Genomic DNA, 25367 nt, shown 5'->3' with positions numbered 1-25367 from the left:
TTTTTTTTTTTGCAACTCGCAATTTACGATTCTCAAATGGATTGCAAATTGTGAGTCTCAAAACAAAAGGTCCTACATCTGGCCTGTAGGGTGATTAGGGATTTGGGTGGCAAAGGTGTGTTAGGGTTTAAGGGTGAGTAGGGGTTTGGACGGTAAAGGTGTTTTTAGGGTTAAGGCGCGGGATGGTAAAGGGGATAAATATACATATTAACTGAAAATCTCAGCATTTAGACCGGTCATTTAGAGGCCCACACACATGGTCAATAGATTTTGAAAGACTGGCTGCTGATGATTGGACCATTACTCCGAGGCAAAAGCGGCATCAGATATTAGCTCTGTAAGAGTCTGCGATAAGTAAGAGAGCTATGGAGACATTATCTAGGATGCACCACTGCAATATACAGTGGAGCAAGTGCTGTCAGAGTTGTTAACTCTTTTGATGAACTGACAACAATACGTGCATTTTGGCACTTACTTTGTGAAAAAATTGGAATTGGTTGCTTGATTGAGAATAGTAATTAAAAGGGCGTGCAGATTGTGGATACAGATTATTTTAGCGGAGTGCTGAGTACTGTGGGAGAAAACAGCATTTGGTGTTTTTGAGGGTCACACATCCACACAGGATCTTTCATCTTGGCCGACACCAATGCCCCAAAGCATCCCTCCTCCTCCACCGCCAGCCATGCCTCAGCTACACCCTTTGCAACCAAATGAGGTACCACAAACCTTGCCTGTCACCCCTAGGTCCTAGACTCAAATCTTACTAGCACCCACATCTCTGGGACCAGTGAAGGTTGATACATTGAATTATGACGATCGTAACTCCGATGAAATGGAAGAAGGAAACTTCTCAAAATCCCTAGACCTCGAGGGAGTGGGACAACTGTATATTACCGGGAGCCAAATCAGAAATGCTTGTACCTCTGGATTCACCTCCAGATGACATTGCCGAATTCCATATCCTCATGAAGAAGGAATCTAAGAGTTTCAAACTTCAGTTGTAAATTTTAAAAAAACAGCTGTTTCTTTTATGACCAATAGTGGATTATATTGCTCAAGAAGGATTACAAATGAAGGGAATGCCTGCAACAGTAGCTGTTTTAGTGCCAAGACTAGACAAGAATTATAAATCGCCAGACAACACCCTGGGATATCAAGAACCCTTCCCTAACGTGGACTCTGTGGTCATGCAAACTGTCCATAAAACAAATCCAGAAACCTGTGTACCTACTGCACACCAACCGTGGGCTGGAAAAAGGATGCATTTGGCAAAAGGTTTCTTTGATGTCATAAAACAGACAAGGGTTGATGGGAGGAATGCTTGTAATTTGTCTTAACTACCAACAATGGCTCAGGGTACCATTCCAACTAATTGTTCTTGTTCCCACCATTCCACTTTATCCCATTGCTTTTTGTGTGTTTGATGTGCACTGTAAATGGCAAGGGTGTACCCAGGCATGGCTCCAGTGCTCACTGTGACACCGGAACCAATCTATACCTGACTGATGAGACCTAATTAGAGCAACACCAGTCTTGTTTTGCTTGTGTTATGGTTCAGTTAGGACATAGCTTGGCAGTTTGTGCTGGACTGTTCCTATTGGAGCAGGGTCAAAACTGATTTGCGTATGGCTAGGTCCGAACAGAAATGGCATGCTGATCAAAAGAACGACGGGTTGGGATTGTCAGTGGTTAGACAACTTGCAAGCATTCCTCCCATCCCTTGTTTTGTGTTTGATTTACACCCTAAGTGGCAAGGTTAATCCCAGGAGTGTGTCCCTTCCTCAGAGTGCCGCTGGAACCAAGCTATACTTGACTGATGACCCCTAGGGTATATAGTCATGGCAAAACCGGTCTTGGATTGTTTGTGTTCCTGTTCAGGGAGGACATGTTTTGGCAACTTGGACTAGAACGAATGATGGGTTTGAATGCCACCTTCAGCAATTGCCAATGGTTAGACAGATTGCAAGCATTACTCCTACCACCTTTTGTGTGTTATTTGATGGCAATGTAATAATTTAAAGCTGCAGACACCATGGCCAGTCTAGGTAGATATGATTGCCAGATGTAGCACATAGCTCCTTACGTGTAGCTCGTGCCCAAGCACAAGAAACAAGAGGCTAGAGCAATTCTTTGTGAAGGCTTCCCCTGCCGCCACAGCTGAAGCCATGAACGTGGCAAATGAGAAGCTGTTTTTCTTGGTCATTGGTGGCCGAGAGTGGCTTCCTTTGGACCAGAAGTTCAGAACAGAATTCTGGATAGGCCATTTGATGGAGTGTCTATTTGGGAAAGCTGTAGATGATGCCCTTAAGAGTATAACATTTGACACAGACCTCTCCAGATCTCCTGCGGTATTAAAAATAGACATCGTAAGCCCTTTTAAGAGGCCAAGGATGGAAACTAGCAGCAACAGTAGACACAATCCTGCCCGCACTAATACCCTGCAACAGTAGCTCTATGGGGCGCCTCCTACAGTATTCTCCAGGAAACCCCAATTCGAATACAGAGGTGGTTCTCAGGCAAAATCACAAGAATCAGGACTCCACCACCGAAAATCTGTCGTCACAAGCTATGGATAAACAATCCTATAGTATATTGGTCACATAGGTGGAAATACTTCCGCCACCAGCCCAGAAAGAGTGCAGATAACATTAATTAAGTAAATGCTGGATCTCATGCAATTTGGGCACATGCTTACATTCATCCAGCACCCTTTCAGACAGTATTGCCCAAGCTTAAGCACAAACAACTGCACATACTGAGGGCCAAAACCCTGATCATGCTGAATAAAGGAGCCATCACATCAAAGAAGTGTAGGCTTCTACTCCAGGTTCTTTCAGTTAAAAAAAGGCAGGGGTATGGAGAGCCACGTTAGGTCTCTCTCACCTCAGTATTTTTCTGAGAAAACAATAATTCCAAATTGTCACTGTATGGGAAGCCCTGCAATTACTAATGCAAGGCAAGGATCTGGCATCACTCGACCTCCATGACAATGCAAACATTGGAGGTTCTTAAGATTGCCACTGTCAATTCAGAATTTTCCCTTTTTGGCCTCATACCAGCTCTCAGGATTTTCACAAAATGTATGGCACTGGTGGTAGCGCATCTTAGGTCATTAGGTATACCCGTACCTTCACAACTGGTTGGTAAAGGACACATTAAGGTAAGCCACGCATAATCCCATTTCAGCATTCACTCAGCTATTCAAGAGGTTAGGCCTTGTGCCCAACAAGAACAAATCATCTCTAAAACCTTCACGCTCAAGCAATTTTCTGCTTCAAAGCAAGTGAAGGCATACCTTTCACTAGAGAGAAAACTACGTACTGCAAACCTGGCAACAAAGATTCAAAAGCAGTCCACCGTCAAAGTCCACCTGAAAAATAAAAGATTATTAGGTATAGTGTCTTCATGTACCTTCATCCCATTCTGCCGTCTAAGAATGTGACCCAGTCAGCAAGAGCTGGACAAGGTATGGTCTCAGCTATCAGGCTCCTTTAATTACCTCTTCCAAATAACTCCTATGATAAAAAAGTCTCAGCAGAAAACAAAGGAATACGCTTATCATTTGCTCCCCCACAATTGATTCTAGGCCTAACCATGGACGCCTCAAAGAATAAATGAGGAGACCACATACTGGAATTATTAGCCCAGGGGAGCAGTGGTCTCCAAATGAAACAAAAATGCACATCAACGTTCTCAAGCTAAGAGATGCCGGCAGAGGCCTTCAATCCTTCCTATAAAGGTTAAATCATTTTTCATTATTGAGTCGAATCGACAGCTCATAATCAATGTTAAACATCTAGAACCAGGAAGACACCAGATCTCTAAGGAGGCCCAAAACCTAAGTCATGGGGCATAAGAGACAAGATTTATTTAAAGATTAAGCATTTACACACAAAGGACAACAATCAAGCGTACTACTTGTATCTCACATCAATAGCTGCTAGAAACTGGAACTCCACAACAACCTGCTAAAGATGGGGTTCAGAGCATGGGAAAAGTCAAAGCTAGGCTTGTTTACCAATGGCACAAACAAGAAATGCCATTTTCTCAGAAGCAGGCATCCACAAAAGAGATTGTTAGAGAATTCATTTTTGATTACATGGTCAGAAACATGTGAATGCACCTTTCCACATATCCCATTGATTGCAAGAGTCATTGCAAACTGAAGAGAAAACCATGCCACATGATCTTAATCGCCGCAATTTGGCCGAGATAATATTGGTGCACAGATGTTGTACAGTTAGCAGACGCACCACGCAGGGTATCTCCTGAGAAGGACCCAGGTCCTTCATCACAGCCGTGATCTTTGAAGATGTCAGCTTAGCTCCTGAATTCTATGAATTTTGGAACCCAAAGCCACAAGACGGTGGTGGTGATGATAATCTCCACTACATAATGGAGAAAACCTATTTCTGTCCCTCCAAGAGGCCAGCGGCTGAGATACCTCGCCTGACACTGGCCTCAACTGTCAACCTGGCCCCTTTATGGAAGGAATCCACATCTTTTGCAATGGTAATGAGTATTCAACAAAAGTGCTTGACCTCCAGTTCCTACGAGTGGAAGTAAAGACCATTGTATTCACTGACGTCCTGCAGCCAGGGCAGACCTCATCAGAAACACTACTTTCCTTTCATGAAGAACTTACAGGCATGTTTGTGGGCATCTGGGCAAAATCCAGCTCTTGCTTTCCATTAGATGGCTGGGAGACAGAGACCAGCTCCAGAGGACCCATCTTTCGTATTGCAGCGCCCAACACCTGAGAGCCTCGACCAGCAGGCTGGACCCAAATGTGCTCCCAACCACCCAGCCAGACAGAGAACTGTTCTTATCTGCCAGGCTCATTCTTAGAACTGTAAACTTAAGTTGCCTCCAGGGGTGTTATTGTGGGACATGGTGGCTGGTATCTTGCCTGCAGTCCAAGATGACATTTATGCCAACCTCCAACAGATAATTCAGGATGGAAAAGACTCTGCGAAATATGTGATCAGGTCAGGCCTAGACACTGCCGGGTGGGGCACTTGATACCATGTGATGTTTCTGCACCACAGATATGTAAGATCCATGGGATTCTCCAGTAGTGTCCAGCAGTCCCTTATGAGTATGCCATTTGATGGTACTCATCTCTTCAGAGACAAAGCGGATTCAGCGTTAAAGCACATTAACCCCTTAGCTGCTGGGCCTTTTCCCCCCCAGTGCTGAGCCCTTTTTTGGCTATTTGGGGTAGTTCGCGCTTAGGCCTTCATAACTTTTTTTCCACATAAGCTATCCACGCCAAATTTGCGCCCTTTTTTTCCAACATCCTTGGGATTCTAATGGTACCCAGAGTTTGTGGTTTCCCCTGGAGGAGATCAAGAAAATAGCCAAAGTACAGTGAAAATTTAGTTTTTTCCAAAAAAATGGGAAAAAAGGGCTGCCGAAGAAGGCTTGTGTTTTTTTCCCTGAAAATGCCATCAACAAAGGGTTTCTGGTGCTGAAATCACTATCTTCCCACCTTTCAGGAACGGGCAGACTTGAATCAGAAAACCACATTTTCCAACACAAATTTGGCATTTTACTGGGACATACCCCATTTTTACTATTTTTGGTGCTTTCAACCTCCTTCCAGTTAGTGACAGGAATGGGTGTGAAACCAATGCTGGATCCCGGAAAGCTAAACATTTCTGAAAACTAGACAAAATTCTGAATTCAGCAAGGGGTCATTTGTGTAGATCCTACAAGGTTTCCTACAGAAAATAACAGCTGAAATAAAAAAATATTGAAATTGAGCTGAAAACAACAGCCATTTTTCTTTATGTTTTACTCTGTAACTTTTTCCTGCGATGTCAGATTTCCGAAAGCAATATACCGTTTTGTCTGCTGGACTCTTCTGGTTGCGGGGATATAAAGGGCTTGTAGGTTCATCAAGGACCCTAGGTACTCAGAGCCAATAAATGAGCTGCACCCTGCAATTGGTTTTCATTCTATACTGGGTATACAGCAATTCATTTACTGAAATATGAAGAGTGAAAAAGAGGTATCAAGAAAACCTTTGCATTTCCAAAATGGGATCAAGATAAGGTTTTGAGGAGCAGTGGTTATTTGCACATCTCTGAATTCCGAGGTGCCCATACTAGCATGTGAATTGCAGGGCATTTCTCAAATAGACGTCTTTTTTTACACACTCTCTTATATTTGGAAGGAAAAAATGTAGAGAAAGATAAGGGGCAATAACACTTGTTTTGCTATTCTATGTTCCCCCAAGTCTCCCGATAAAAATGATACCTCACTTGTGTGGGTAGGCCTAGTGCCTGCGACAGGAAATGCCCCAAAACACAACGTGGACACATCCCATTTTTTGACAAAATACAGAGCTGTTTTTTGCAAAGTGCCTACCTGTAGATTTTGGCCTCTAGCTCAGCCGGCAGATAGGGAAACCTACCAAACCTGTGCATTTCTGAAAACTAGAGACCTAGGGGAATCCAAGATGGGGTGACTCGTGGGGCTCTGACCAGGTTCTGTTACCCAGAATCCTTTGCAAACCTCAAAAAGTGGCTAAAAAAACAAGTTTTCCTCACATTTCGGTGACAGAAAGTTCTGGAATCTGAGAGGAGCCACAAATTTCCTTCCACCCAGCGTTCCCCAAGTCTTCCGATAAAAATGATACCTCACTTGTGTGGGTAGGCCTAGCGCCCGCGACAGGAAATGCCCCAAAACACAACGTGGACACATCCCATTTTTTGACAAAATACAGAGCTGTTTTTTGCAAAGTGCCTACCTGTAGATTTTGGCCTCTAGCTCAGCCGCCACCTAGGGAAACCTACCAAACCTGTGCATTTCTGAAAACTAGAGACCTAGGGGAATCCAAGATGGGGTGACTCGTGGGGCTCTGACCAGGTTCTGTTACCCAGAATCCTTTGCAAACCTCAAAAAGTGGCTAAAAAAACAAGTTTTCCTCACATTTCGGTGACAGAAAGTTCTGGAATCTGAGACGAGCCACAAATTTCCTTCCACCCAGCGTTCCCCCAAGTCTCCCGATAAAAATGATACCTCACTTGTGTGGGTAGGCCTAGCGCCCGCGACAGGAAATGCCCCAAAACACAACGTGGACACATCCCATTTTTTGACAAAATACAGAGCTGTTTTTTGCAAAGTGCCTACCTGTAGATTTTGGCCTCTAGCTCAGCCGGCAGATAGGGAAACCTACCAAACCTGTGCATTTCTGAAAACTAGAGACCTAGGGGAATCCAAGATGGGGTGACTTGTGGGGCTCTGACCAGGTTCTGTTACCCAGAATCCTTTGCAAACCTCAAAAAGTGGCTAAAAAACAAGTTTTCCTCACATTTCGGTGAAAGTTCTGGAATCTGAGAGGAGCCACAAATTTCCTTTCACCCAGAGTTCCCCCAAGTCTCCCGATAAATATCATACCTCACTTGTGTGGGTAGGCCTAGTGCCCGCAACAGGAATAGATCACACAACGGTCAATGTTGGTCCTTACGTGAGGCAGCTGTTAACCCTGGGGTGATCCATTCCTGACGCAGGCACTAGGTGTAGGCACTCAAGTGGGGTAGTGTTTTTATCAGGACAGGTGAGGAGTCACTGGGTGGTAGGAATTTTGTGGATCCCAGCATATTCCTGTAGTTTGTGTGACAGAAATGCGAGGAAAAATAGAGTTTTTATTCACCTTTTCAGCTTTGCAGGGTATTCTGGGTAAGAAAACTTTGGGGAATCCACACAAGTCACACCTCTGTGGACTCCCCCGAATGTCTAGTTTCCAGAAATGTTTGGGTTTAGTGTGTTTCTCTATATGACCGCCGAATCCAGGACCAAAAACACAGGTGCCTGCCTTACAAAACCAGTTTGTTTTGCCATAGATAATTTTGATGTCTCCACAATACGATTTGGGTGGTGGAATTTGGGGCTGAACTAAATTGGGGAGCTCCCAAGAGAGCAGTCTCTCTCTCTCTCTGCTTGCCGCCGCATTCACCTGCTCTCTGGGTTGGGCTAACCCACTATTACCCAGTTGCACAAACAGCTTGCGAAGGGACAGCAGGACTGTCCTCATCACCTTCCTCATAATGTACTGGAAGAGGAGTTATCGAATGGGACTCCTCCAACTGAAAAATCACTCCCAGAGCCTGCGCCATTGTCCTATCCCTCAGATGCTGTCTCAGTATCTGATATCTCAGTCTCTGATCCTAAGTCAGAGCTGTCCTCTATAACCTGAGTGCAGGCAGCAGTCATCCATCAAGATGCCATCTCTGCTATTGGCTAAACTGTTGCTCTAAAACACTAGCCTACGTAGACAGTCACAAAATTGGTGGTGTATGTGAGATACGTGCAACAGTAGAGGCCACCTTACCTGCGCTTCTTCCCTCAATCAGCACGTTCTTTCAAGACACTCAAAAAACACCTTGTCACATACCATTCATCACAGTCTTTAGCACCTCCTGCGCCCAGTCCAACAATCATTATTGGTGCTCCCACTCCCTCCTCCTAGGATTCCCTTATTACCACCCAGCAAAAGTGCCCTTCATCTCTCCATAGCCGCCCTCCACCCTGCACATACATTTCATTGGTATTATAGCGCAGGTAATGGCTGACTTTACTAATGTACTCAACTATTTACATAAAATACAGATTTGCTCTTTGCAGTAGGCATATAAACCTTCTGCGCTTCTTTATGGCACTAAAACTGCCACTACACAAGTCTGACCCTTTTCCCCCCAGGGAAACCACACACATATTGACAAAAGTGATATATATATGACAGCCAACCACCTGAAACTCAACCCAAGCAAAACCGAAATAATCCTCTTTGGCCCACACAAAAACACCTGGTACCCCTCATGGTGGCCCACCACGCTAGGCCCTGCACCCACCCCCGCCAACCACGCACGCAACCTCGGCATCATCCTAGACTCCTCCCTCTCGATGACCCAACAAATCAACGCTCTCACCGCCTCATGCTTCAAAACACTCCGTATACTGAAAACAACATTCAAATGGATCCCCACAGAGACCAGAAAAACTGTCACTCACGCACTTATCAGCAGCAGACTTGATTACGGAAACGCCCTCTACGCCGGCACCACTCTAAAACTCAAGCGCAAACTACACGCATCCAGAACTCAGCAGCACGACTCATCCGCGACCTCCCCGGACACATCTCTCCACACCTCAAATCCCTCCACTGGCTCCCCATTGACAAAAGGATCACCTTCAAGATCCTCATCCTCGCACACAAATCACTCCACAACACAGGCCCTGCCTACCTCAACAAGAGTCACCTTCCACCCCCCTTTCACGAAACCTCCGCTCAGCTGACCTCTTTCTCGCCTCTGTCCCCCGCATCAAACACACCACCACCGGGGGCAGATCCTTCTCCTACCTTGCACCCAAAACCTGGAACGCCCTCCCAACCCACCTTCGCAAGACCCAAAACCTACTTCTTTTCAGGAATGGCCTCAAAACCTGGCTTTTCGAACAGTGAACCTCCCAGCCCCTTAACCCCTCCCCCCCCCCCCCCCCAGCGCCTTGAGACCCTCACAGGTGAGTAACGCGCTTTATAAATCTCTTTGATTGATATATATAGATTTATCTATTTATATATCTACATAGATATATCTATAGAGCTATCCATGTACATAGATATATCTATATATATGTATATATATGTATCTATATATATATATATGTATATATGTCTTTTTATTTTATTCATTTTCATTTTTGAGTCTCCCCTTTCTTACGAGGCCTTTTGAAAGTTTTCCTGCCCCGGGGGCCAGGAAACACTTTCAGGAAGGCCTCGTAAGAAAGGGGTGACTCTCCCCTTTCTTACGAGGCCTTCCTGAATGTGGGGAAGGCCGTTTTCCTCATCGAAGCAGGAAGCGGCCGCAAGGCTGCTTCCTGCTTTGATGGGAAAAACACCTTTGAAACAGGGGCGGATGGGGGGCGGGGGGGAGACACGGAAGCTTCCGTGTCTCCCGGGGAAAGGTAAACCCGCACCAGGGAGGGTGTGTGCACCAAAAAGGTTAACAAAGCCAGTCAACAGCCAACTCTCTGGGCATAAGACCACCTGCACTGCAGTTTACCCACCAGTAGCTGCCTTTTTGGAGTTTCAGAAGAGGCTTACAGCAAATGCCATGACACACCTTGCCTCAGCATCAGGAGGCCTCCCAGACCTTTCAAGGGTGGGGGGGGCATGGACCCTGCTGACAGCATCCTGGTCCCTAGTGGCAACGAACTACAGAATATCCTGCCCCTCCTTCTGCGGACACTGCAAAACCCCTTTAGTTTGCCCTCGCTGGCACAGTGTCACCTAGTTGGAGATGGATAAGTTGTTACCTCTGTGCAACAAACCGGGCGTAGTGGAGTGTTGGATCCTGTGCCAGGATCCTCTGTTCATCTGAAACCGGCTGAATTGTCATGGCATTTCTCTGGTTGTACAACACCTGGCAGGATCTTTAAAGGCCAGAGAGGACAAACTCATTCAGCATTGCCTACAGATCACAAATGGCAGCTGCACTCAGAGGTGACACAGGGTGTCTTCCAACAATGCGGAAAACCCTGGCTCCATCACCACCACTGGGATCGTGCTGTGTCCAAACTTGTACTCTTGAGTTCCCAAAGCAGTTTCGATTCAATTCAACTTTATTCGGTACAACAACCATAAAAGCGCATAGTAAGAAACACATAAAAAAACATTGCATGATATCATATAATACAAAAATAATCGGTCAAATCCCTTAAATTCACCTAGATAACAATAAATAAAATATAATATAAATATAATATACATACATTAAAAAGGACCCTACGAACTAAGCAGTTTACAAAATTATGACTCCCAGTGAATATTAGTATGGCTTTAGCACAGGGTAAACAAAATATACTAAGCCAGTGCGAACTGTAAACCCCCCCCCCCAAACAAATACACATTTACTGACTTTAGCTCTCCTGGCAACAGTTGCCTAAAAAGGTGGTGCAGGGGTTGTAAACATTTATCAACCAGAATCAATTCATACTCCAGAACACGTTTACAGCACCTTGCACCCATGATCAAACATAATAAAAGTATCATATATCAATAAATACAATGCAGCCTGATCATTAAAAACAATAAAACATCTATAATCTGTAGTGAAACCATCGATTCTTTAGAGGCTTTGATACTCAGAAAGCCGTTTTGTTAGTAACAACTCAGCCAGCCATTAGATTTACTGGTTGTCAGCGCCCCTTTGTGAATTGGTCTTGGCCACAAACTCATAGTTACTCGATCGATTCTCACCTAAACAAGACAAGGAATCGGCTTACTGAGTATATAATTGGCTCTGCAGTGCTTGTCCTAAATAAAAGCAGTTCACCTGAAAGTTTGCAATCCAAGAGTTTGCAAGCAGAGAGGTCGAAGCTGTTGACGTCTTGCTTCGCAGTAACCTGGACAGACCATAATAGTGTAATTGATCGAAGCCAACCCACATACAGGACATAAAGCAGATACACACCCCTTGGACCAAGCACTATAAAAAATGTTCAAAGGAAAACACCAGTACCTAAATCACAGGTAAAGGGTCTTAGCCAAAGGGGGGATACAGTGACTAGGAATGGCTCAAACAACGGAGCAGCTATAACTTCAAGGAACCTTTCTGTTAAGTGGCCCAAATTGGGTGTTTTGAGGGCGTGGTCATGTCTTATTAAATCCCGTGAACTATCTCTGTATATGTTCAATTTGGGGGGTCGACCAAGTGTGCACCCAGTAGAGGAGAGGTTTCAGCTGGGCAAGGTCAGACACCCATTGATGCCTAGATCCTGGTGCAGGTGGATGAGTGGTGTACTAACTGGAACTGCCACTAGGGCCCTAATAAAATTGTTTTCAGCAACTGCTAGCCTGTGAACCCCCAAATTTCAGAGCCCTGGATGGCCATATTCAATGCCTTAGCACAGTAGGCCTCAAGAGCAGGTGATATTGATCAAGTGAAAGTTGGTTTTAAAGAAGTGTAAGATGGCATTAGACTTATGTATCAGCGTGAGCGAGCTCTTTGCAATTTGGGCATCTCACTTGAACTCATCTGTCAGAGTGACTCCCAAGTAGTCAAAGCACAACATCCTCTTGAGCTTTGCATTTCCCCTGTTGACACAGTTAGTTCTAGAAGAGTTCTTAATAAAGACCATGTATTTCGTTTTTGTGCAGTTAATCTCTAAGCTATTGTCCACACAAAATGACAGAAACGTAGTCATTAAGTCCATTAGAAATTAACGAGTCATCCGCAAAAAGCAGAATCAGAATTTTTTTCCATGTTTAGGGTGGGCAAATCGTTAACACACTGCCTCAGGGACTCAGTTACATCATTTATGGAAAGAGAAAAAAGAGCGGGGGCCAGCACGCAACCTTGGAGCACTTCATGGCAAATGGGCATTCTAGAGGTCAGTTCCTCATGCTCCCCCCACCGCACTTGGTCAAAGTTATCCTGATGTAACCTAACCAGAATGTTCACAAGATCACCAAGGACGCAGGTTTTCCTTAACACCCTTCATAGGTTGTCTCGGGGAATCAAGTCGAAAGCTGCTCAAAGGTGAAAAAAAGCTACTTATAGTTTCTGTCGACACAAGATGATCTGCTTCCAATGAAGGAGTGAAAATCTAAACACCTGGTCAATAGTGCTAACCCTGCCTGGAGAAGGGAAAAGTATATCCACACCAGATGCCCAAGCTGACAACCTATCCAGTACCTGCCTCGTAAATGTTTTTTGGATATGATTCAATAAACTATGGGCCGATAATTATCAGAGCATCCCGCATCCCCTTTTTTATAAAGTGGGATGACTTCGGCCCACTTTCCCAATGTCCAGCATCTCACCCCCATTAACTATAGCATCGGAAAGTGTGTTCACATATTGAGCCCATATTCAGCGTTCAGATTCATATCTATCCCCTGGTATACCGTCCGGGCCTGGGGCCTTTAGGGGTTTCAAGCTATCTATTACTGCAAGAGCATCTTCCATGCTAAAAAAGAATGGTTCACTGGAGCCACTAGCTGAAATAAAACAATTGATATCTAGCTCAGCCTCTACCCGGGCCTGGGATTTCTCTTGGATACTACTCTTGGCATATAAGTTGCCAAAGTCATCATCCCCCTTGTCTGGTGGAATAGGAGAACATCTTAGGTTCTCCTGGCCTCTGGTCCCAGTCTCAATCAGCGACCAGAAAGTGTGAGTGTCTTGCACCTTCAGGGATTGTAGCAGGCCCTGCCAATTGTCCTCGTCCAATTTATCTTTGCGGCTTTAAGTACAGTTTTATATCTGAGGCGAGCACATCTAATATATACCCACTTACCCTCCCTCATGGCTTTTCTTAACTCTGATTTAGCCTGCTTGCAATCCTTAGAGAACCACCTGACGCCTTTCCTCTCCTTCTGTTGTTTACCTTGATAGTTGCTATAAAAGATAGCCTTGAGCTTGTCTAAAAAAGCAGTGTGGGTGCTTAACAATACACCAGGATCCAGGCAAACTTCCTTAAAACCTGACATGTGTTGGACAAAAAGTTTATAGATTTCATCATGCAAATCCTGGTTTGCCATGACTCTAGGCCACGTGACTCTACGACAGCTACTGGCCACAATGGGTTCAGGTACTACAGCTAAATCCGAGCAGGTTGACCTAAGAAAATATGTGCTCAAAAAGGAAGTGCACAGGGTGTTATGTTCACTAACAATATCTCTTACCACCTCCATGTCAGTAAGGTCTGGCCAGAGTCTGACGCCCACCAGCACATTATAACACTTTTCTGACACTCTCTCTTAAAGGTAAACTCTCTGTTTAGGGTCTGATCCAGTTCTCCCATCCCAAGTGTGCAAACCATGCGTAACCACCAGGGAACCTAATTGTAGAGCAGTATTGGAATAGTGACACAGCGGTCTCCCTGCCACTCTTAGAACCCCCAGTACCCATCCTCCTCAGCGATTACCAAATAAGTGCAGAAGAAGATTCAAATGTTAAAGTCCTCAGCTACTATTATTTTAGCATCCTGTCTGTTAGTTCCAATTAAAGCATTTTACATGCTTAAAACTGGTGAATCACACTTTACTGGCATGGTTCGAGCGTACACATTCAGTATAATCAAGACCAGACCCCTAGGAAATTTGAGCTTGAGGCCCATTAAATCTGGCGAATCTATCATAAGGGGCTCTTGAAAACAAGTAATATTGTTATGTACCAAAACCACAAGACCTTCCTTCGCCCACCCTGATCTTGAATGGCAAATTGTCTCTGTGCTATACGTGTTGAACCATTAACAAAAACCTTAGAAACAGCCCAGGCTTCTTAGAACATACAAACATAAAACTTCCCAAAGAAAGACAGCCAGTCTTTTATCATCTAGCTTGGAAATAATCCCTGCCACATTCAATGTAACTACATGTAGATTAGTTGTGTGCTTAACTTCTGCTAGGGCAGTCATTTGTTCGCTCCATATTGGACCAGGAAGTTGGCCCTGAGTCTTGACAGTAACACCCAGAACACTTCCAGCTACAGTTGTTACTTCAAAATTCAATCCACCATTACTGATATTGACTGAATGTGTCCCTAGTTGTTGCAGTCAATCCTACCGATCTAACGAGGTAAGTGCTAGGAAACGATTAGTAGTGAGAACTGTATTATTACAGGAGCCATTTCCCAATTCTTGTGCTCTTCCCTGAACTGAGGGAAGTTCAGCTGGCACAGCTACTCCCTTAACACCCGGAGGATAAAAACAAAACCTAATGAAAGGGCTCTAATGCCCCCCTCCTGAACAGAACAAGAGTGACAAAGCAAATATAGCAAAAACTTGTCAAAACTAAGCACCTTAAAATTCACGATAACAGTCACCCAATGAAGCTTTCAATGAGGGGCCCACCCAGGATACTTGACGTGTAGATGTGATTTCATTAGTAAAATCGTTAGCCTAACCTGAATGCTCCCTCAACCAGTGCAAGACTTTATTTACTCCTGCTTTCCCTGAGATAGAGGTGGAACATTTTCAAGTACAATAATATAAGGAGTACACTCAGGTGGAATATTGGGCCTAATACCACATTTTTTTGACCCTATGTTTGGGCTCCTCAGGCGCACCTTCCTATGTGCAGAGGCAGTCTTTGATCCCTCAAATCCCGCAGTTACAGGGTTTTGGGGTAAATATTGACATGGGCTCTTACTTGGTCTATTATTAACACCAATGGCCCTTCGATCCCCTTCCGTTAGCATTCAGGGGGCAGATGTTCAACATGGGTGTGACAAACGGCGTGAGCCTCAGTAACCTCAGCTTCTGCCCTCTCAGCTGAATCCTTGGGTCTAGTCTCTCTTGGGGAGCCAGGAAGATAATTGGTACCAGCGTGCATACTAACACATCTCATCCCATCAATCTTTTTAAGTTCTCTATCAATCTTCTCTAAACACTCGATTATTGGTTTCGGCTTTAAATCCAGGGCAGTATTTATCACATCTGTCAACATATCAATCAAAAGCCCTGGACTTAGGACTCGGGTAAGGTTCACTCTTTCTGGATAGGAAAAAGGGAGGATAAGTACCAGTGAGGATCTGAGGGATCTTTCGTTAAACAACCACTGCCATGCTTAGGTAATAGCAAATGAGGGCAACTCAGGTGCTTCCTACTGGTAGAACCCTAAAGCAGTTCTTGCTCGGAGATTCTCGACTGGAGCTCGGGACTCCTGCACACCTTCCTGCCTCTACTTCTTATGCCCAAGGTTCTGAGGAAAATTTGGAGCAACCGGGCTCAGGTCATTGTAGTGACTATGGATTGTGCAAGAAAAGTGAGGTACCCCTGAACTTCTGGCCATAAGCATCTGTCTTCTGATCCATATGACTCTTAAGGATGTTTTTATATCACAGCAGTAGGGCAGAGTGTTGCAACCAAACCTGTACAACTTACACATCCATGCTTGAAGACGGAGCAGCAGCTATTGACTGTGTTTAATCTCTCTTCCAAGCTAGTAAATGTCATTCTGCAGCCAGTCGTCCTTCAACCAGATCCTTGTATGTGGAACGTTAAGAGAAATTTGTTGTGTGGTGCCGTTTGCTGCATATCCAACCATTACAATATTAGTTGTCTGATGTACTTCTGTTTTTTTCCTTGTCTGTAGCCCAGCAAGGCTATTTGTCATCCTTATAGGCCTTCCTTTGTTTGCATGCTCAACCATCTTTGTTTAAATTACCTGTTGTGCTGCGTTTTTTTTAAAAAAGCCGATCCACATGTCCCTGCCAAAATCCTTTGTAATGCCCCATTGGGACCTCAATTAGGTTCTCACATTTTTTATTGTGTACTTCATTTGAGCAAATGCACAGTTGTCCTATCAGGTTGTTCACATTCAAAACAGTGTTTCTTATTGCAAGCATGTGAGTGAGCAGTAAACACTTTCTGTCCAGCAGCCATACACCATATTCTTTTTGGACAAGCTGGTTCTCTGGACCAAAGCAGAGTTCCTCCCAAAAGTGGTAACACCTTTCCACATTGGGCAGTCGATCACCATGCCAATGTTCTTCACTCCATGCCCATCCAAGGAAAAGAGACTCCGTTGCCTAGCTCTGAAGAGAGATCCAAGCCCACAGTTGATCAGCTCTTTTCGGGTTACTATGTGCAGAAGAAGGGAAGAGCAGTGTAGAAACTAACCATCTCCAGATGGATTGTGCTTTATATTAAGATCTGCAATGGTGTGGATAAGAAACAGCCTCATCTTTCCACCAGAGCCAAAGTTTCTACAAGCACACTGCCACTTGAAGCGCCTGTTTTGGATGCAGGTGTCAGTTCATGCATTCACGAAGCACTGCTGTCTGTAAGTCAAGTCCAGCGGTTGGCGTTTTGCCCTTTCTGTCCTGCAGGATTTTCAGTCTGATTAATTCCACAGACCCACCACCAGTGGTGTTAGTGCTTTGGTACCTATTCACAAGGTGAGGAATAGGAATCTGTGGTTACACGTATCCATCAGAAGTACTAGCAAATTTACCTTTGGTAATGCTCTTTCTGGTGGATACTCTAACAGCAGATTCCTCACCACCCATCCATCCTCCAGGGGAGGTTCCTTCGCTGTGAAGAAGGATCGTCACCCCCCTGCCTGAGCCAGCAGCAGAAAGATAAAACCATAGTTCACTATTGCTTTATGTTTTTGCCTCTGGCTCAGCCAGCAGATGAAGGGCGGGGCTGGGCCCGGGAGGTGGGCGGGAGCATGAGAAATGGAGTGCACCTTAGTGCGCATGTGTGTTTGGCCGCCGTCTCAATACACAGCTGGGCTGGAGAAACTGCACAGGCCCCAGGTTTGTGTCTGAGCGGCAGTCCAAGCCACTCAGACCAATCCTGATGCTAGGTTTAGCATGAAAGCAGGGCCAGAATTGCTGGGGAGCCTGTGCTGATGTCCCAGCAGTGAATGCTGGGGCACCAGACCAAGAAGAGAGGAGCGAGGCAGCAGGAGACAAGAGACATTGAGATAAATTATTATTTATGTTTTTTCACCTTTGTCTCCGTGTTCCTTTCCCCATCCCTCTCCTCGAGATTTGCGGCAGCCGCCACTCCCATCCTCCCCTTTCTGTGGAATGGACTCCTTTCGTCCATATTAAAAAGACTCCAATTAGAGATCTGCTCACTGCCACAGTCTGATAACAAGGGCTCCAATTCTGACTTCAGAAAGAACCTGATAACATGTGGCATTGGCTGTTACATTGTGGCCCCAGTATCACTTTCAGAACCAATGCGGAGCAGAACGACGCCACCTGCCGGCTCACAAGCGAATTGGTAAGAAAAATCTCGGATCAGTCTGGTGCCTGGGGATGGGAGGAATCTGTGGTTAGATAGACTACTTATCAGAAAGATTGTTGCCAAAGGTAAATAATGTGTTCATTATTCTCTCAGATGCTTTTGTAAAGATATCATGGGCTCCCACCTCAAAGATGGGGAATGATTCAAGTATGTAAATCTATGCAAGGTGCCAAAACTGGAGAACAACAGTTACAGATATTAGTTTTCTTGCACCACAGATTTAAACCTTCTTTATTTACCTATTGTAACAATGTCTACTTTCTTTCCCAGTATGCTTTACATGTTTACAATGAGGTGATGAGTGTTGGACAGAAGTATGGGATTCGTAACGCTGGATATTATGCATTACGCAGCCTACGCATTGAAAAGTTCTTTGCATTCTGGGGCCAAGATCTGGATGCGTTCACCACCCCACTAGAGTGTGGCCGTGAGTTCAGGGTTAAACTTGACAAGGTGGGTACCTTCTTATCCAAATCAGCGTCAAATTATCTGTTTTTATCATGTTTCCCCCGTTGTACTTCACATCTTTCCCTGGACACTCCCCCACCTGCTTTTCAAATATGCCCCTCTTTAAACATTATCTTTTCTTTGACGTTTTTGGAATCATTTATTGTATCCTTCCAAGGCCATCTGTTAATAGCTGTATCCTAGGGCTAGTGTTGTGCATGCTTCTGTGAGCAAAGGTTGGAGAGTCAGCATGATGGTATTGTACTAATGAGGAAATATCACCCAGCGCCAACATGTGCCTTTAGGAATTGCCTCTCCATTTGTTATGGCTATGCAAGCTGGAGATTGTGATCTATTTTGCAATTTTTTTACACTTCGTTGTTTTTTTATTACCAAAACGGGTCAGTGCTTCATGCCGCCCACAGCAGCCAATGCTCCAAAAAATATTTCATATTTACCACTATGACAGTCTAAATACCCTGTACATCTATCACAATTTTGAGAAATCCACCAAATAACAACCTTATAGTAAAAGGTGAAAAGTAGAAAATACTATAAAATTGCAACACAAATCTGTGCAGTAGTCTCCTGGATATCGACTGCACCCCTCGCCACGGACACACCCCTGAACTTTGAACTGGGTTTAGCAGAACCACAGGACAGAGGCAATCAAATAGTGAATATGTGTTGCTGCCTCCAAGGTCAAGAGCCATTTGTAATTTTCTCCAAAAAGGATCTGACAGCTTCCATGTTTGTAAAGGCATAAGTCGTGTTCCAATTTTCCACTTACAACTTTGCTGGGTTCCACAAAGACACGAAAGGCCCTTTAAGATAAGCTACCTCCAAGTCTCTGTGAACTGTCCTCTCCTGAACAAATTCTCCATAGCACACTGGGAAAGCTGTAGAATGTGCTTCCCCTCCACTTGCATGTTGCGTTTGATAGCAGATGATATTTTCAAAATGGCATTTGGGCCCTCCATGTAACCCTTTATCACTACAAAGGTAACTCATTCTCAGTGGATGACATGAGCCACATAGAAGGGAACCAAAGCTCTTTTTTGCAGTAGGGAAGATTGGAAATGAGTAGGTGAAGTCAAATATTTTTTTTAAAAAGAATACTTCCCCTTATTAGCGTTACTGTCTGTATCTACAGGGTGAAATTGGAATACTCTAATATTTGCAGCCCTCCTTCTGATTTTGTGCTCTTCAACATTGCTCTCAAGCAACTACATGTCTACTGATGCGCCCTGTTGGAATGCTGGTGAGTCTGCTACTTCCTTAGACATTGCATTCCCTGCCAGATGTGACACTACTAACACGTTCTGGTAGACTTTCCCAGCAGGGCATGCCAGCCTTTTCCCATTTAATGAGATTTTGACTTTTCACTCACCTTGCTGGCATGATTTCAGCTGATACAGTGTCCTGCGAAGATGCCCTTTAAGTCTGTACTGAATAAAGAACACTTGAATGGGGCCCCTCTGACCCTCTCCATATTAGGCAGTAGCACGTGGGATCCGAAATGTCCATGGCACAACTTTAGTAGCAAACTGGTATCAGGAGTTTCCTCTGTATCATTCCTTCCACCCTGTTTGCTTCAAGGCTTCCAAACGGTTCAGCTTCCTCCACCTCTTCATTGTTGGTGTCTGCAAAGTCTGTGCTCTTTTAAGCCGAACCAACCATTACTAATTACTCTGCTGGGGGACCAATTTCGTGGACTCACAAGAATTACAGTCCGGTCCATCAGATGAAAGAGGAAGAGGTATCATAAGCTTAGGGAGAAGAAGACTTTTCACTCTCCTTCATTGCTGCCCTCTTTGCTTATCTGAAAACTATGCAAAACAAATTATCCGGGATCCCATTGGGTCCCAGGTGTATATTTTTTTCTGACTACATATTGTCTGCTTCGGGCAAAAGGTGGATGAAACCAGTTAACTATGGCCTGAGCCACCAGCAGCATAGTGCTAGGCCTCTTCAGGGTTCAGGATTTGGAGTACAGGAGCCAACAACTGCCTTCATTATGAATCTTGAAGAAACCTATCATGGGTGCAAGGACTGGAGATGCCAGGGTAGAGTGCGGCACTGGATAGGCCATGTGTCACAGGAAGTGCATTAGAAGGAGACAGACAGTGGTGACGGCAGGGTATACATGCAGTAATGCATCATGCATGTCAGTGTCCCAACCAGATTCTGAGTTCCTCCTCCTTCCTAAAGCTCTTTAGTGCATGGAGAAAGAAGGTTCCTAAGAACTGTGCTCGGCTTCTGTTCGAACACTCAGTGAAAAACATCCTTCCTATTTCTTCACCCAAACTTTTTGAGCATGCAAGTTTATGGGGACATTTTGTGAGTGTGTGTTTTACTGCTCCATTGCACCTGGCAGAGGGAAAGGAGCAAACCAGTCAGCCAGTCTCTTCCACCTGTCCTCCTGAGCCAGTTGGACTTCACACCTACTAGACTGTGAAAGTCTCTAAGTTCAGGCCCAGGCTGAATGTTGTGGTGGATTCTGTTAAGAGCTGGAAAGCACATCTGTAGGAAAGCACCCTTTTCGGCATGATTAGCCCCTACTTTTTGCCTGGCATTTGATGTAATTTTGACTGAAATTGCACTGGGTTCCTGCTACCCAGGTCCTCAGTGCCAGATCTCTTTCCAAAAACTGTACAATTGATTTCCCCCAATTGGCAAAACCTTTAGCACCCTCTGTAAGTCCCTAGTAAATGGTACCCCTGATACCTAGGGCCGGGGTCCTGAAGAAGGTCCCTAAGGGCTGCAGCACAAATTGTGCCACCCTCAAAGACCCCTCACCAAACACTCACAGTGCTGCCATCGCGGGCTTTGTATCTTGGTGGAGACAAAAGTGAAAACACGACCTGTCACACATCCCCATGTGCCAGGTCGCCGCCACTGCAAGTGATATTTGTAAGTCATCCCTTTAGAAGGCCTTCCAACCTTAAGGCAGGATGTGTTATCTCACATGTGAGGGCATATCTGCATGAGCTGATATGCTCATGCTATGTCTTTAACATAGTTAGTGAACAGGGAAGCCATTTTAGATACATGTGCTGGACACTGGTCAGTACGAGTTACCCAGCTACATGATGGCTTCACTGAAACTGGGGATGTTTGGTATCAAACATCTTGTATTAATAAACCATTACTGATTCCAGTGATAGAATTATGAATACATGCACACAGAGGGTACCATAGGGGTACCCCCTGAAAACCCAACCAACTGCTAGTATGTTGTATGTTGACTGACTGGCCTGAACCAGCACAGCCACCCTAGTCAGATTTCTGACCATCTGAGGTGAGAGCCTGCGCTCTCGGAGGCCAGGAACAAAAGCCTGCTCTGGGTCAAGGTATTATCACCTCTTCCAGGCAGGATGGACATTCCAGGGCAGGATGCTTCAGAGGACCATCCACCTTTGTTATGTGACCCAAGTCTCCCCATATGGCAGAGAAGACCACCCCCCCCTGTCCTGACCCCACTTCTTGGTGACAAGACAGGCGGGAAAACTAGTAGGATTAGGAGGTATGCCCACATCATGCCAGCCTCACGCATAGGTGGACCAGCTGATGTGGACACCACTTTTCAAATTCCTCTATCTTGCGTTGGACAGAATTAGTATTCTAGGGTCAGGCTTATGCCCACTCCCCTGGGGAAGTGGTCATATAGAGGGTGAAGTCACCCTAAAGGTAGGAAACCCATTGGCTGCTACCTGTCACTCCCTGTAACGCCACTAAATTGAGTATTTATGTGGCACCCTTGAACCCAGGATTCGGATTCGACAGATCAAGAGAAGGACGAAGAAGAGTTACTGCCTGGTGAGAACAGCAGAAGAGCTGTTGACTTGTGGAGTGAACCCCTACCTTCTCGCAACTCTCTTGACAATTGCGACAGAGTGACTCCTCCTGCAAGCTTGCCCCAGTCTTCCTTGGGGGAGAGGGGCTACTTTTCTGCAGACCACAGGTGCCAACAAGCAGTGTCCAGTTAACCGCCTTGCATCTCGGAGGTCCTACTGAAGCCGCTGACGACAAGGAGATGGTACTCGTGCTCTAGAGGAAATCTGTTTCCCCACCAAGTGTGAATACACCGGGACCAACTGGAGCTGGTGCCATGCATCACCAACCCCTGGGGTACCAGGTTCAAGCAGCTTTCGAAGGATGTCGGCACTGCTGAGCGGCTAAGCAGCCCTGATTTTGCCCCTGCCAGCTGTTTTTCCCTTACCGCGAGGAGCATCTTTGCACACCAGGCCCAGCTTTCCTATCCACTCTTCATCCGAGCCGCCCGGCCCCAATCCTGAAGAACTGTCTGTGCCCTCTTGCTCCAAGACCCCTTGCGACCTAAGCCACTGTTTTGGAGCTCTCAGACTCCCCCTGTGCAGTCTGTTTCCAGGTGGCTCCCCCTTCACTGTAGCGTGCCCCGCTAAAACCTCACCAGCACCCTGCTCCCGGTTAAACCCTGGCATCTTCTGATGAACTGCTGGTAGTACTTTGGACCTTGGACCTCTACAACTCCAAACCCAGAAGGTGAACCCCTGAGACTGACTGTACTTAACTTTATGTATTACTGACTTTTCCTTTAATAGAATTGCATTGTGTGTAAAGGCGCATAGGTTTGAACATATAACTTACCTGCAAAAAATTGATATAAAAAACAGTGCTTACTCTTTAAAAAAGTTCTTGGTTTCAAAACATATAAAAAGTGGTCTCAGATTTATTCTTTGAGTGTGTGTGTCATTTACTGCCTCTGTGAGTACAGCAAATGCTTCGCACTGTCCTTTGATAAGCCTAGCTGCTCGTCCACACTACCACAAAAGAGAGTGTTAGTATTATCTACTTCTGCCTCTGTCAACCAATTGGAGATCCACTGGCTCTGCATGGTGTACTTCTTTTTACTGCACCATAGAAAGAGCCAGCTTCCTACAATAGGCTGTGAACCCTCCTCTTATGTCTGCACAAGTGTTCATATAAAGGGAAACAATGTAGTGGACTAATCCGAAGTTGGCAGTGGAGCCAGTGCTGACCCAGGGTTTGATTGATGCAAATAGCACAGAGGCTGGACACATTGGCAGATGTGTGACTGGAGGCCCTTCCAAATCCTTGAGGCCGATGACACACCAGAGGGAACCGGTAAGGTGGCAAAAATGCATATCATTGCCTCCTTAAAGACTGCAACATACGGAAGCGTTGCAGACAGACCCAAAAATTCAGGGTGCATCGAGACTAGACTTGGGATCGGCTGTTAGAGATCAGGAGTGAGACCAGGTGACATAATGACAACCTCACACCCTCAGTGTAGTCCAAAAATGGCAGGAAGTGGCCAATTCCTTCTTCACTTTTTTATGCTTTTTCTTGGAAGATTTTGACTCTAATGCGGAACCACTTCAGGAGGGTGAATAGGAGCTTCCATTCAAATTCATCTGGTCAGGCATAGAGTCTTCTGATGTTTTGTGACATACACCTTCTCACAGTCCTGTATGGCCTTCAGATTGATCTGGGTGCAGTTGTTACAGGCCCTGGAATCATGCTCAGACACCAGGCGCCATAGATCTACTTCACAATGGTCTGCCACAGACATCTGAAGGAGTGGAAAGTGCGGGAACAGGAGCTTCCTTTTAAAAAATGTGGCCTTCGGATTCATCAGGGTGCAATTGTCACAGACCCTGGAATCGTGTGCAGAATGCAGGCACCATAGACCTACTTCATGAGACTCTGTCACAGACATCTGAAGGAGTGGGAGAGAGAGAAGGAACATATAATCTTCAGATGTTTGGCAACCTACAGCTTTACATCACGACCTTCAGATCCATATGTGTGCATATGTCACAAACCCTGGAATCATGGTCATGCCCCAAGCACCATAGACCTACTTCATAAGGGTCTGTCACAGACATCTGTTTGCAACAGTCTCTAGATGCTTGATCTCTGTCTTGGATCTTACGAGGTGACATCTTCCCTTGCACACCGAAAGACTTGCGCAAAGGGTCCTAAAATGACAGATGAATAGCTCCGGATGTACATCTGAAGGAGTGAGAAGAATGAAACTGATGTCAGAAAGCATAGCTTAAGCTTACATGTGACTCTACTTATCACTTCTGGAGGGGAGAAATGTTGACTAAGGGCCACATGATGCCACCTACCAGCAAGCATGAGTATTTTTGTAAAAGTTTCTGGGTGAAGTCTGACACAAGGGAATCTTCACAAGCTGAGGAATCTGCAATTAAAAGTATCCATCAGGAAAATTCTTACAGGATCTTCGTCTCCCTATCTTTAATGGCCTTGATTTGATTAGGCGTAGCTCAAGTTCTAATTTTCCAGGCTAAATATCTGCCAGTTTCCTTTTTTGTCAAATGTAGTTTGATATACTTTTTGGAAATGACAATTTCTTTTTTCCCTGCTTGTCTCCAGAGTCTCTTTTCTTAATTCATTGACCCTAGCACTATATTCAAGTGTAGGGTTACTCGTAATGTCTTTACTTTTGAGAGCTTTGCGTCTACTACCCTTCTTTGTTGCCAAACCCTCATTTATTATCACCCACAACCTCACCAGTGCTATTTTTTATTTTTTTAAAACACCTGAATTAGCATCCATCATACCTCTTCTGTTTGTTACTCTTTCATTATTGAACTGATAGAGACTTCTAGTTGCAGATTCCTCATCTTTGAATTTCCCCCCAGCGTCAGACTGAATCTAGAGATTTTCATGAGCAGTACCCCTGTGCGCCGTTAGGTGGCGTTGGCTCTGTTGTTGGTGTCATCAGCGGCAGATATGACATCACAGTTCCTATGTAGGCACCATCCCAGTCCGCTAATGTCAGTTCTTTTCTTTTTGCGGCAGCAATCGCTGATCCGAAGAGAGCTACCCATCAGTCATTTTTTTACTGCCTTTTTTTTTTTTTTTTTTAAACTTTTTGTAGAGGATTTGTTTCAAGTACCTACCCCTGTTGTGTCGAGGATGTCATCCAGAAAGACCGGCTTCAAGCCCTGTGGATCTTGCCATCAGGAAATGTTAGTGACAGATCAGCACCTCTTGTGTCTTTGATGCCTGGAAAACGGCCCAAAGTTGTGTTTCATGTGTCCGGCAATGCATCCGAAGGGTGTGAGGGAGCGGTCCCTAAAGTGATGGTGGGCGGATGCTCGACTCCGCGC

General features: G+C 45.1%; 1 protein-coding gene across 2 annotated transcripts in view; it reads left to right on the top strand.

Annotated features, from left to right (window-relative positions):
- The window catches only part of PDPR (pyruvate dehydrogenase phosphatase regulatory subunit), a 685893-nt gene that overhangs the window by 607647 nt on the left and 52879 nt on the right, over positions 1-25367 (top strand). For both annotated transcript variants that reach the window (XM_069217552.1, XM_069217553.1), the window contains exon 17: positions 18046-18228. In XM_069217552.1, the coding sequence (XP_069073653.1) occupies positions 18046-18228 (183 nt within the window). The remainder of the gene's footprint in view (positions 1-18045; positions 18229-25367) is intronic.

The sequence above is a fragment of the Pleurodeles waltl genome, chromosome 12, assembly GCF_031143425.1.
Source record: "Pleurodeles waltl isolate 20211129_DDA chromosome 12, aPleWal1.hap1.20221129, whole genome shotgun sequence".
NCBI lineage: Eukaryota > Metazoa > Chordata > Amphibia > Caudata > Salamandridae > Pleurodeles > Pleurodeles waltl.
This window is presented reverse-complemented; position numbering and strand designations above follow the sequence as displayed.